Consider the following 13,524-nt stretch of genomic DNA (forward strand, 5'->3'; position numbering starts at 1 on the left):
GGCAATCCCTCACCACCCAGCCTGAAGAGAGTTTCAACCCCATACCTTCACAACAGCTGTTGGCTTCAGCTCACCATCCCCGAATTAATCAGCCGTGCACCCATACCACGGCCATAATTAATGGCATCACTCATGCATGCTACAGTTATCTGTGATCAGGCTACAACAATCACTGAGGAGTGTGGAAATACCAAAAGGCAGTAAGGACCATCACACAGATCATCATCCTCTGACAAACTCTAAATGTAGCTCTTCCCCTTGCCTGTGCTGTTATAGAGCAGAAGCACCCACATACAGAAATCTATGCAAAAAAGGGCTTTATATCCCATTATACTTTTTCTGAATATGCACAACATAACTTGCCAGAAAGCAGTGCTGTGTTACACAGGTAATGACTGAACTGCTAGAACACACAGACACAAGTGCAGCAGCTAAAACTAGAATGACAGCCTACAGAGCACAGAAGATGAAAATTTTCCATGAAGGCAGTAAGATAACAGTTCTCTATTCACAATTAACATAACAGAATTTCTTTTTGCTCTCATATGCTTCTAAGACATTATTGCAAGACAGTTTCTTCCTCTGTCTTCATGTTCAGCTGTTGCTTATGTTTACATCAGTCCATGGAAAAGAAAATCAGGAAGGGGTACAGCAAAATAAATAACACCCTCTGTCTAGAGGTCATATATTTATAAGATTAGACATGTCTGAGCTACCTAATAACCTTATGGGCTTTTAGGTGATCAAGTTGCAAAAATGCCCAAAAGTATTTTTATCCTTCCCAAGGCACACTTGCCTTTCAAGCTACAAGTGCTTTCTGAGGACTGAGCTGGCTGAGTATTCCCTCCCTCACCCCCCAGAAGTCTTACACAGTGAGTACTGCACCAGCCTAGAGATGTGCCCAGGATATCAGGGAGGCTGGAGCCCTCCTCTTCCCACACTCACTGCCACTGCTGGGTACAATCTGCAATTCCAGACACGAGATAAAGAAGCAACTTCACAGTTGTAACTATTTCCCCTCCCCAACCCACAAAGCTGCTGCCCTAAATTAGAGATGAGCATCAAGAGAGTGCATAAACTTCTGATGACCTGCTTATTTTATGACTTCTTTTACAGGAAATATATGGCTCCTCATACTTTGGGCTCTCCAGCTTTGGGCCAGTTTGCTTCATTAAGTTCCAGTGTTCAAATTATTCACCAGCTTTGTCCCTAACCTGTCAATCATTTTACATTCTGGATAATGCAATCCCTCTTGGTATGAAAGAGGAGGTTGGAGAGGCAACCCTACAAGTCCTGCAATCTCACCTGGCAGAGCCCAAGTCCTACTGCTTCTGGCTCTTCAAAAAGCAGCAACAGCCCCAGCAGCAGTCACCCAATGAAATGTTTAGTTACAGAGCAGAGTTTCAATAGAGAAAGCCTCACCAGCACAGTATTTTCATTAGCAGAAAGGCAAAACTGAAACAGTTCTTTCTATTGCAAAAGGAACTATGGGGTCTAATACATCTGGCAATACACACAAACCAGGTATTTACAAATTAATGTCTTTCACAGATCAACAAAGGTATTAAAGATATACTGTCAGCACGGGCTCAATTTGTATTTACAGGACAGCAGTATCTGTGGCTACTGTATGCACTGGATGCATCGAGCTGAGGATGAGGCAGCACATGCTATGGGAAACACCAGCACTACCACCCAACTCCTTAAAAGAGATGTGTAAATACCTGTAGCCAGCTAGCGAGGGACATGGCAAAAGCAAACATTCCCCCTCCACACAGTTCACAGCAAACCATCACTAAATTTAGCAAGGGTAAGTTGAAGTACCCCAGTTAAATCAAGCCAGCTTTGCTCTGTTTCTTGAGCAAGGATTATCGACACATTCACAAGGTAAACTAAATGTTCATGTTATATTTTCTTCCAAATGTGCAGAATGAGAAAGGGACAGCCAATGTTACTTGGCTGTTTTGAAATGTAACCTATGGATCACTTTTTCTGACAGGCCTCCAAAAGGCCAGGTTCAATATTACCCAAAACATAAGTCAAAGGAAAAGCAATTCATGGCAAGATCCATGTAATAGGACAAAAGGTTATGCACAGGCCTATAAAAAAAGTTGATACAGTTGTTTATCATGCCAGGTCTTATAGCAAGAGTTATTGCAACAACAAAAAAAACCTTCACCAAAACACCAAACTCTGAAGGACCTGTAATAGCTATAAACAAAACCTAAAGTACCTTCCATACAGAAATCTGTTCAAGGTAAGACATAACCTATATTTTTGAAGTTAGAAGAAAAATAAACCGAAGTTAATGCCATGCAACTTGCTTGGACAAACTATTGATTGCTTGATCCATTTTAAACTCTGAAACATTATGATATTTGGAATTTTCCAGATGTCTTCTGCTCTTTGTTTTTTATCATGTCAAGGGAGGGGGTAAGAAAAATTCCTGTCCAGCCATCTAGTATCATTTTTTTGCCTGATTCTTAGTGAAACAAGGTTTATGCAACTCCATTATTCATGCATTAGTTCTTCCCTATTAACTCCTGAGCCCTTTGTTCAGACATTTCACAAATGGACAGAAGTCTCAAAGATAATTAAGTTCTGATCATTGTTCCCTATATAAAAGACATAGACACAAAAACTACAAGTGAGAAAGGTAAGACAGAGATATTAAATGGTTCCTGTTTCAGAAACAATTAATAGACTGGGTTTTAAAGCAAATCACTGGAGATTCCACAATGTTTGGAGGAATTATCAGAAGTCCTTGCTTTCTGATGCACCTCTCAACTCCCCTATTGTCAGTGCTGCTCAAGGCAGGTCCTGGGCTCAATTAACTTCTAACCTGGTTCACAATGGCCAGGTGTGCTCCCAAATATTTCCCCTCTCTGCCAGGGAAGGAGGCAGGTATTCTGCCTCACAGCAATCACCTAGGGACAGAAGATCTCAGCTCTGCATGAGGCCCAAAGCTCATACAGGTGGTACCTTTCCCAGTAAAAGTGTATAATTCCCAAGTAGGGGGAACAGAAGAAAGGGAAGAACCACCTCATGGAAGAAAACCCACAACTTCTGGATTGTCAATATCCTTATTTCTGTTCCTCACAGCACTGTTGGCTGTTTTCACTTACAGACATCTATGGAAAAAAACCAAAGGACAGGAGTGTGCTGGTGCTTTTGACAAAGAGATTATGGGTGCCAGCTGTACTTCATGGGTCAGTCATAGGTAAGAACTGTGCCATACTAGAGTAACTGCTACTAGGAATGCCACCCCAAAGGAGACAAAAAGTCTGTACAAAAAGACTAGAAAAGAAACTGCAAGAATCCTAGAAATAAAATTAAGCCTCCAAAGCACTACCCTGAGGACAAAGAAGCAATTTTACTGTTAGAAATCAATTATATGGCAGTTCAAGAAAACCAATTTCAATTAATCCACTGCCAATATTCCAGCTATAACTAAGGCACATTTGCATGTGGCACTGACACTTCAGGTTCACTGAGTCAACTCCCTCCAGCTTCCTCCAGGACAAACCTATGCTAAACATTCCTAGAGAACAACTTCTTTTATTCTGTGCTTTACAGGAGACATGGAAGCACAATTTGAAGGCCTCTGGACACAAAGCCTCTTCTGCCACTTCAGTTCCCAAGAATGTAGCCATACAAACATTTTCTGCAGCAGCAAAGTTGTGAGCCTATGCAATTTCAGCTGCATCCAGTGCCATTCTTTGTGCGTCAATACCATGGAAATAGTTCAGGCTTAAAAAAAGAAAAACCTTTCCCCAAAGGCATGTTGTAAGGGAAGGGCCAGGATGGTCTAATTTACAGAAGAGTCACTTGAGCAGACAGAGAAACTAGTGAGAGTTCCTTAAATCATGGGGGAGTATTTGGAGGGGATAGGGGGAATGGAAGAGGAGTATCCTCAAGCTACACCCTAACAAAAATCACCATCTGTAGCAGCCAAGAAAACAGCCTGTTCCGTTGTAATTGTCATTGCTAAGGACAGATAAGAAAAGCATTCTTTTCCAAAAGATATTTAGGCAGCAAAGAAGATGACAAGAAACTAGCATTGTGTTCCCTGCAAGAATCTGGAGAGTTGCAAAACAAGAACCTCTGTAGTACTCAAGACACCAAGTTTAGCATCACCTCGAGAAAAAAAACAAACTAAAAAAAGTTGTGTTTCTTGTTCGGTTTGCTTGCTTCTTTAAAGGCAACACTGAACTTCAGTTTGTCAACGTGAACTAACTGCTTAGGCCATGGTATGACAATATATTAAGTCCAAAGGTAGGGCTTTCAGTGCCAGATCAGAAACATCACGGCTTCACAATGCAAAACACGGACAAAGTGTAAACTCCTGCCAGCGTTTCTGCAGATGTTTCTTCAAACAAGAGTGCCAGTGAAGCTGATTCATCCTCCACCCTCTCATACCACCCCCTCAAATTGTGACAGCCTCTCCCTGGATGGCAGGAGGCCTGCACATGGTAAACACAGTTAGGCACTCACATGGGTCAAAAAACTGTCTCCAACCAAACCAACCCCTGCCCAGCTCCACCGCACAGCCTGGCAAAGGAAGGAGAGAACAGCTACAACTGCTTCAATGGACACCCTACCAAAAGAAACATCCACTCAAGAAACTGTCTCACTTGGCTGGTTCAAATTTGCTCAGATGTTGACAACTTAACTCTGGAAGGACAAGCCCTGTGCTAAATCAGGAATCATCTGTTCACACCACACTAACTTTATGCTTGGTCAAGTGTCATCTGTCCTCCTACATCTTGCATGAAAGCGTAAAGTCCCCAAATTAATCAGAGCACACTGTGTGCAATTGAACAGAAACGTTACCATGGGCCACATCTGACACATGGTCTGGGAGTGCACAGAACCAGAGCCACAGAAGCCCAGGCACCATGAAGACTCAACAGCTTGCAAGCAACACACGTGTAAAGGACTGGAGAAGTCCAAGTATTTCCTCCACTTGCAAACTCACTTTAAAGCCACCAACTAACTTCTTTGCTTTGCTTCACTGATCAATGCCAAGTAAAAATTTCACAAATGCTTCTCCTTCCTAAAGGGTCCAGCCAAAGAGTTGGAAGAGAAGAACATGTGAATAGCTTCTTTGAGGCTGGGCTACAGCCCAAAAGCTTGACCAGTACTTTGCAGAACCTTCAGATTTGATTTTACAAATAAAGAGGGGACATTCCAGACCTTCAAAGACACTCTGAAGCAGGGCCTCTTTGTATACTGGATTTATGGTGGTGAGCTCCAAAGACCCAGAACCATAATATCTTACAGGAGCACCTCTCCCAACAGCTCCCGTTACCCAAACCTCATGGGAAACTAAGGCAAAGCAGCTGCAGGGCTTGCTCCCTTACCTGCTTGGGGATTAGAAAAAAAAAAAAAAGTGCTTGGAAAGCAACAAGATAGTGTGTAAAAAACACCTTACTTGGTGCAGAAGTAACACGGATTTCACAGGTTACTTTTTGCCAGCAGATGCCCAGAACTACCAGAAGCCAGTCTCCAACAGTTCATACCTTTGTTTTCAAGCGACCCCAAACTGCTCAGGAGTGGTTTATAAATCAAAGTAAAAACAGTAACAGCAAGCATCTCATTCTCTCCTCATCCTACTGGGGAGACTAGGCACTCCATGTCCTTACAGAAATCAGGACGATTAAACAGGAAAAGTTGCTTGAAAAAAACTGGATGCAAGTGAAAGGAACATTCTGACATTCACCAAATCCAACTAGTTAAACAAAACAAGTTTTAAAAGTCCTTTTTCCACACTTTCTAATCAAGTGCCTTTTCTTCACCATCACTGAAAGGCAAAACACCAAGGAGCAAAACAGGCACTGCCAAGGAGTGCCCAGCCACTCCCCAGACCTCCAGCGGGGCCCCCGGCCCAGCCCTCCCAGAACGCTGCCCTGGCACAGCCTCCCACCCACCAGCCCAGGAACAGCCTCAACTCACCCACAGAGCAGAAACAAACTTAGTCCTGTCCCTCCATTGTGCCAGCTGCAAATGGCTTGCAGCTTTTACAAATCCAGAGCTGTCACAGCTCTAGCCCCCAACACACCGAAGCTGGCTGACAGCACTCTCCCCCATGCAGCATTTCCCAATAAAAGGCTAACCAATGCTGAAGCAGTCTGATATGGGGAGAGGAGAAAGGGCAGGGAAGGAAAGGGAGACTGCAAAACATGTGAGATAAACTTGTGTAACTAGAAACAATGAAAGGAAAAGATGAAAAAACCCACTGCCTGACTATTGCTGAAAGGTGATAAGCTAGAAGCTGTCCTAAATTTATTAGGGCAAATGACTGCAGAAGCCTATTAGTAATTTTCAAGAATAAACTCTCATTTTTATCTTTCCAGGTTATTTAATGCCTCTCTACTAAACCCATTCCCAGCTCAGGTTACCTGCAAAGTTAGAAAACAAAAACCCAGCAAGCACAACCAAAACAAGGATATTGCACAGGAAGCCCTCCTGTCACCCTAAACACATAAACACATACACACTCACAGCAAACCAAGGGGACAGGAGAAGGTTTACAAGTGATCCTGCAGTTAAATGATCTGAATTGGCTCCAGATTCGGACTCCAGCAACATGTTCTATGCAAGCTTCCTTAACAGCCCTCAGTTCTTTACCAGGAAAGCTCAAACAATTATTATTGACATTATTGTCATGTCAAGAGGACTGATGCACCATCCCTGTGCTCAGAGCTCTCTGGCAGCACTAAGGAAGCCAAGAGCTGTAGGCTGGATGCCAAGGGGGAGTAGGGAATGGGATGGGGGCAGGTCAAACCACAGTCCCCAGCCACGCATTCACAGCACCCTATGGTAGCAGAGAGATGATGTCATATTGCCATTCTTAAAAACTGTGGGGACTACACTGATAAAAGAAAGATGTGTGACTGCAGCACAGACAGGCAGACACACCACCACCAGCTATAAAGTAGTAGCCAGTAAATTCTGGAGCTTAAGCCTCCAGCACACTGGAATAAAGCTGCTGTGAACCTTGGGTGCCCACGTCAGGCACTGTGGGTCATCACTTCCCTCACTTCAAAGGTATTAGATGCAGCAAGTACCTCTATGCTTAACTGACTTGTGATCAGATCTCCCAATGCCATTTAAACATACCTTAAACGTACCACAGACTGAAAAAAGTGCTAATTTTGTAGCTAAGCATGCCCCCAAACAAGAGGGTAACCCATAAAAGTCAAAAACACATAAAAGACTCCATCTGAAAGTATTATCTGACATTTATCTCAGCAAAAGTGTTGTCTTTAGTAGTTTTTCCTCCATCCTTCCTATCCGTTCTTTCCCCATCCCCTTGTTCACTGCCCTCCCACTGAGCCCATTCAGCTGTTCACACAGTCCCACAGTGAACCAGATTGGGTAGCTGATGCAAGATTAAAAATAATCCAGGAAAAAACAAAAAGTGAGGAGGAGGGAGGTGGAAAAAATTAAGTTGCTCAAATCAGTGCAAGATGAAAACGCAAAAAATCATTGTTTCACTGCATCAAGGGAAGGCCATAGGGTCATAAACCTGCAGTGGGGCTCAGTCACCTGCCAGCACTAACGGAGTACGTGTCACACCAGAGTTAAACTCTCCCGGAGAAGGTGGAGACAGAATACCTGCTGGAAAGTCTCTTGATACCAAGATGACCTGTTCCCTTCCAGGCAGCTGACACAGCACTCTCCTGAAAGCAGAGCCTGGCACTAGCTAGAACAATGAACATGTCTCTCCCACATGCATTTTTTCATCAGAGGCCCCAAATTCCAGCTCAGAGGTCCCAAGCTTCTCTGATCTGGTGTTTATCCAACATTCCCATACAGTCTGTGATCGTGCAGGCTGCCAGTCCTCTCCATGAAGAGGCAAACCAGCCCACCATGACTCCTTCCAAGTGAAAGCAGTCCACTTTCTTTGTGCTGCCATTTGTTTCATGGCTGTACAGCAGCTGTTAAGAAAATCTTCACTTCTGCTATACCAGAGGCAGGCAATTCCAGAGTTTCCTAGAGACCAACAACTAAGATCCCCCATTTTATTTTGGAATTTGATACCCTGGCATTCTTCCCCACACATTTCCAAAGTTTTACATCCCCCCTGAACTATGCTAGCTTGTGACAGTCCCATTTGTATTGGAAACCAACTCTCTACCCATCAGAAACCTACCAGGAGAAACTTGGCAGGATCCAGCAGAGCCAGCTGCTCTCTCCAAACAACTGGATGCCACCAGCCAACTTAGCCAGAGAGCCTGACAACCATTCCAGGGGCAGCTCCTAAGCCCCCCAGCATGGTCACTCTGCTTCTCACACAAAGGGGAAGACTCCAGCCCCCACAGCACAGGCTGCTCAGCTCCTCTACCCAGGAACACACGAAGAGAACAACACACTTCATGTCCATCTGGTGTCAACCCACCACCGGCTTCTGGAAACAGCAATTCATGGTGCTTCATGCCCAGGCCTAAAGCAGTGACCATCCTTTCTGAGTGAACAGAGACTTCCAGGAGCAGTATTGATCTGTAGTGAGCAAGCTGCTTTTGGCAGCTGTTAGGTCTGGAATTCATGCAGCACATCCGGTAGTCACAAGTGTAATAAGAGATTATCTGCTGAGTGTTTGTCTTCCAGTGGGAAGTGTATGAAATGACTGTGCACAAATCCCATCCCAGATTTAATCCTGCCCTGGAGTTCACATACAACTTCAGTGCACAAAACCATTAGTGGGAGATAGGAGCACCAGAGGTCAGAAACAATTCGATAACACACACTTCTGGGCTCAGGCTGAACAGAGCTCTCACACAGAAACAGCTGCATCCATCCATATGTTGATCTTGGTAATACATCAAATCAAGACTTCATCCATATGGACCATAACAGAGCCCTGCAACCCTGGCTATCAGCCAGCTGCCTTGCCCTCTGCCCAGAAAGGCTATGGAGCAAATCCTAGGCAACATTTCCAAGTGCAGGAAGGACAAAAAGGTAACTGAGACCAGCCGAAATGGATATTCCAAAGGCAAATCCCACCTGACCAACATGACTCCCCCATCTGGGATGAAGTTGGCTCTGTGGCTGAGGGGAGAGCAGGGGGTGTTGGACACCTTGACTTATGTCAAAGGCCCTGTTAAGCCTCCCACAGCATCCTTCAAACAAAAATGCTTGAAAAACTGGATGATAAAGGTAGGGGGAAAACTAACATCAGGTTTAAAGGATCACAACCAGCAGTTGCAACCTCCACTGGGCTGCTGGTTACTATGGCATCCCTCAAGGATCAGCCAGCCCTGCTTAGAAACAGGGATAGGGTGAGGGATAACGGGAAGGGGGACCCCAGCTGGAACAAGAGAAAATCCATCTAGGCACACGGAAACAAATATTTTCTATAAGCATGGTCGAGCACTGGATAGGGCCCAAAGTAAGGGTGGCATCACCATTCTTAGAGCCTGGGATGGATTCAGCCCTGAGCACTCGGATCTACCAGGAGATTTTTCTAGCAGGAGGTCAATATAGAGACCTCCAGAGGTGCTTTCCCACCTTCTATGGGATCCACAGTACAGATTTAGCCATACAAAATGCTAAGAGATGACACTCCCCACAAGACTTGGCCATTCAATGCTGAACAAAAATTTCCAGGAAACTATTCCCTTCACAAGTCACACCAGGGTGAATTTCCACAACTCATCTTGCCTATCATCCTACTCTCAGCACCCCCAAACCAACATAAAGCTACAGGCACACTATCAGCTTGGGCAACCCAAGACACAAAGCTGGGACAGCCAAGAGTCAGCTCTCATACCTCTGTGAAACCAGGTGCAACCAGAAAAAAAGTACAAACACGACAAAAGCAGCTGCATTTTTCAAAAAGTAAGGGTAGGCCAGAAGAGCAGAAAGAACAGAAAGTAGTTGTTGATGGAGAGCAGCCAGACAGGATGGCTTGGCCACCTTCACTATATTTTTTCTCTTGTTTACTTTACTTTGGTTTTGCAGAACTCCACAAGAAACAGGACATTTTGAAAAGGAGGGAACTCCACAAAAACATATTCCTGTACAGCCTATAGTCCTGGGGAGAAGGAAGCCCCAAAGAACAGCTTTTATGAAGGAAAATGGCTGAGCACAAATTCATGCCAGACCACCCTCAGTTTATGTTCCATAAAACACGGTCCCAAACCCCGTTGCCTCTCCTTTCTCTTCACGTGAGCCAAAACAAAGGACAATCAGACAGGAGCACAACCCTGAACAGAAGACTAATGGGAAAGCACACAACAAAACAGCAAGAGTGGAAGGGGAGGCCAAGATCTGCAGGACGTGCCTCACAGCAGCCCCCTGGTCCACCAGCAGCCTCTGCCCATCTTTGTGCTCCTTATCGCAGCAACTCCTCCTGGGTCCCCACCCCGAGAACCTCGCATGACCCCCCATGCGAGCAGCCTCTCCGCGCCGGGCCCATCCCGGGGCCCGGCCCCATGGCTGCTCTGCTCCAGCCCCGCTCACCCATCCCACCCTGCCCCGGTCCCGCATCTGCCCCAGCCGCCGAGCGCCCACCGCCTCGAGCCTCGCACGCTTGGTTCTCCCCGCACCTTCGTGCTCCGTGTGGCCCCACGCGGCTGCCCCCCCTCCCTGGGCCATCCCGCTGCGCCCCCCGCCCCGGCTCCCCCAGCCCCGGGCACGGCGCCCCAGCTCGCCCCGCGCCGGGCCCCGCAGCCCTCACCCCGCGTAACCCCACGGCGGGCGGGCCTCCCTCCCCCGGGCAGCCCCCAGGCCCCTGCCCCGCGCCCGCCGCCCCCTCCCGGGCCGCCCCGGCCCCCGCCCCGGGCCTGCCCCGCCGGGCCCCGAGCGCCGGCCGCGCGCGGGAAGCAGCGCGGGGCGGGCGGCGCCGCCGCGGCCGCTCTTACCTCCGACCCGGTACATGTTGGCGGCCATGCCCGCGACCGGGCCGGGTGCGGGGCGCGGGCCGCTCCCGCCGCCGCCGCCTCCAGGTGCCGGATCCGCTGGAAAATGGAGGCTGGAGCGGGCGGCGGGGGAGGGGAGCGGGGGAATTAAAGGGGCCGCGCCGGCGGACGGGGAGGGAGCGAGGCGGAGGGCGGGGCGGCGGCGGCCCGGACCCGGCGGCGGCGGCGGCGGGCGGGAGGGAGGGAAGAAGGGAAGGAGGGAAGGAGGGAAGGAAGGAGGGAGGAAGGGAAGGAAGGAAGGAAGGAAGGAAGGAAGGAAGGAGAGAGGGAGGGGAACGAGCCAGAGCCGCCCGCCCGCGGCGTGTGAGGGCGGCGCTCCGGCCTGCGAGGGGAGGGACGGGACGGGAGCGAGCGGCACGGCCTCCACACGCAGCCTGTCCTTGCACACGCACGCGGCCTGTCCTCACACACACACACACCAATCGCCTGTGCACACCTGTGGCACACACACACTGACCGCCTGTGCACACCACAGTGACACGTACACACTGCCTGTGCACACCTGTGGCACACACACACTGACCGCCTGTGCACACCACAGTGACACATACACAGTGCCTGTGCACACCTGTGGCACACACACACACACACCGCCTGTGCACACCTGTGGCACACACACACTGACCGCCTGTGCACACCACAGTGACACATACACACTGCCTGTGCACACCTGTGGCACACACACACTGACCACTTGTGCACGCCTGTAGCACACACACACACACTGACCAGCTATCCTCACACACACACAGACTGCCTGTGCACAATTGTGGCACACACAGACTGCCTGTGCACACCACAGTGACACACACACACAGACTGACCGCCTGTGCACACCTGTGGCACACACACACACACTGACAGCCTATGCACATGTGTGGCACACACACACACACTGACCGCCTGTGCACAACTGTGGCGCACACACACACTAGTGACCACCTGTGCACACCTGTGGCACACACACACTGATAGCCTGTGCACACGTGTGACACACACAGACTGACCGCCTGTGCACACCACAGTGACACATACACACTGCCTGTGCACAACTGTGGCACACACACACTGATAGCCTGTGCACACGTGTGACACACACAGACTGACTGCCTGTGCACACCTGTGGCACACACACACACACAGACTGACCGCCTGTGCACACCTGTGGCACACACACACACTGACAGCCTATGCACATGTGTGGCACACACACAGACTGACCTCCTGTGCACACCATAGGGACACACAAACACGCTGACCGCCTGTGCACACCACAGTGACACACACACACACACACAGTGACTGCCTGTGCACACCTGTGGCACACACACACACAGTGACCGCCTGTGCACACCTGTGGCACACACACACACAGTGACCGCCTGTGCACACCTGTGGCACACACACACACACAGACTGACCGCCTGTGCACACCTGTGGCACACACACACACTGACAGCCTATGCACATGTGTGGCACACACACAGACTGACCTCCTGTGCACACCATAGGGACACACAAACACGCTGACCGCCTGTGCACACCACAGTGACACACACAAACACACACACACAGTGACTGCCTGTCCACACCCGTGGCATACACACACAGTGTATGCCTGTGCACACCTGTGGCACACACACACACAGTGACCGCCTGTGCACACCCGTGGCACACACACACAGTGACCGCCTGTGCACACCTGTGGCACACACACACACAGTGACCGCCTGTGCACACCTGTAGCACGCACACACACACACAGTGACTGCCTGTGCACACATGTGGCACACATACACACACCGACCGCCTGTGCACACCTGTGGCACACACTGACTGCCTGTACACACACATGACACCCCTACCCTCACATAACCCTCCTCACGCAGCTCTCTGGGCCCCACAGAGGCTCTGCTCTCCTCATGCACCTGCCCTGATGTGGCATGGGCAGCCCTACACACACTGTGGAGACTGTCCTCAGGCACTGACTGACTCACACACACACAGTGGAGACTGTCCTCAGGCACACACTGACACACACACACACAGACACAGTGGAGTCTGTCCTCAGGCACACACTGACACACACACACAGTGGAGACTGTCCTCAGGCACACACTGACACACACACACACACAGTGGAGTCTGTCCTCAGGCACACACTGACACACACACCACCTGTGCTCACACGTGTGTGCCTGTACTCACAGTCTGTCTCATTCACTGGTATTCACACACAGCCTCCATCATGTACAGGCACCACTGGTATTTTTGGACAGCCCTCACACTGCCTTGTTCACACACACACACACACACACACACACACACACACACACACACACACACAGAATCTTCCTCACACACACCCAGCTGCCACAGGCCATGCACAGCCAGGGCAGGAACAGGAACAGGAGGCCCCTGCACGGACATAGCCCTCCTGGTGCACACCTCTCCTGCTCACACCTACACCCGCGTGCTTCCCACACACATCCCTCCCACCCTACACACCCCTCCTGCTCACACTCCCCACTCCTGCACTGTCCCACTTGGGTCCTCTCTGTGCTTGTGTCCCCCACTGCCACGCTGGGGCTTTCCTCCC

General features: G+C 49.1%; 1 protein-coding gene across 3 annotated transcripts in view; it reads right to left on the reverse strand.

The window, feature by feature from the left end:
- The window catches only part of MTA1 (metastasis associated 1), a 75,131-nt gene extending 64,027 nt beyond the window's left edge, over positions 1-11,104 (reverse strand). For all 3 annotated transcript variants that reach the window (XM_036387560.2, XM_036387559.2, XM_054515718.1), the window contains exon 1: positions 10,869-11,104. In XM_036387560.2, the coding sequence (XP_036243453.1) occupies positions 10,869-10,896 (28 nt within the window). In that variant the 5' untranslated portion in view covers positions 10,897-11,104. The remainder of the gene's footprint in view (positions 1-10,868) is intronic.
- Positions 11,105-13,524: the final 2,420 nt, after the last annotated feature.

This window comes from Molothrus ater, chromosome 9 (assembly GCF_012460135.2).
Source record: "Molothrus ater isolate BHLD 08-10-18 breed brown headed cowbird chromosome 9, BPBGC_Mater_1.1, whole genome shotgun sequence".
Taxonomy (NCBI): domain Eukaryota; kingdom Metazoa; phylum Chordata; class Aves; order Passeriformes; family Icteridae; genus Molothrus; species Molothrus ater.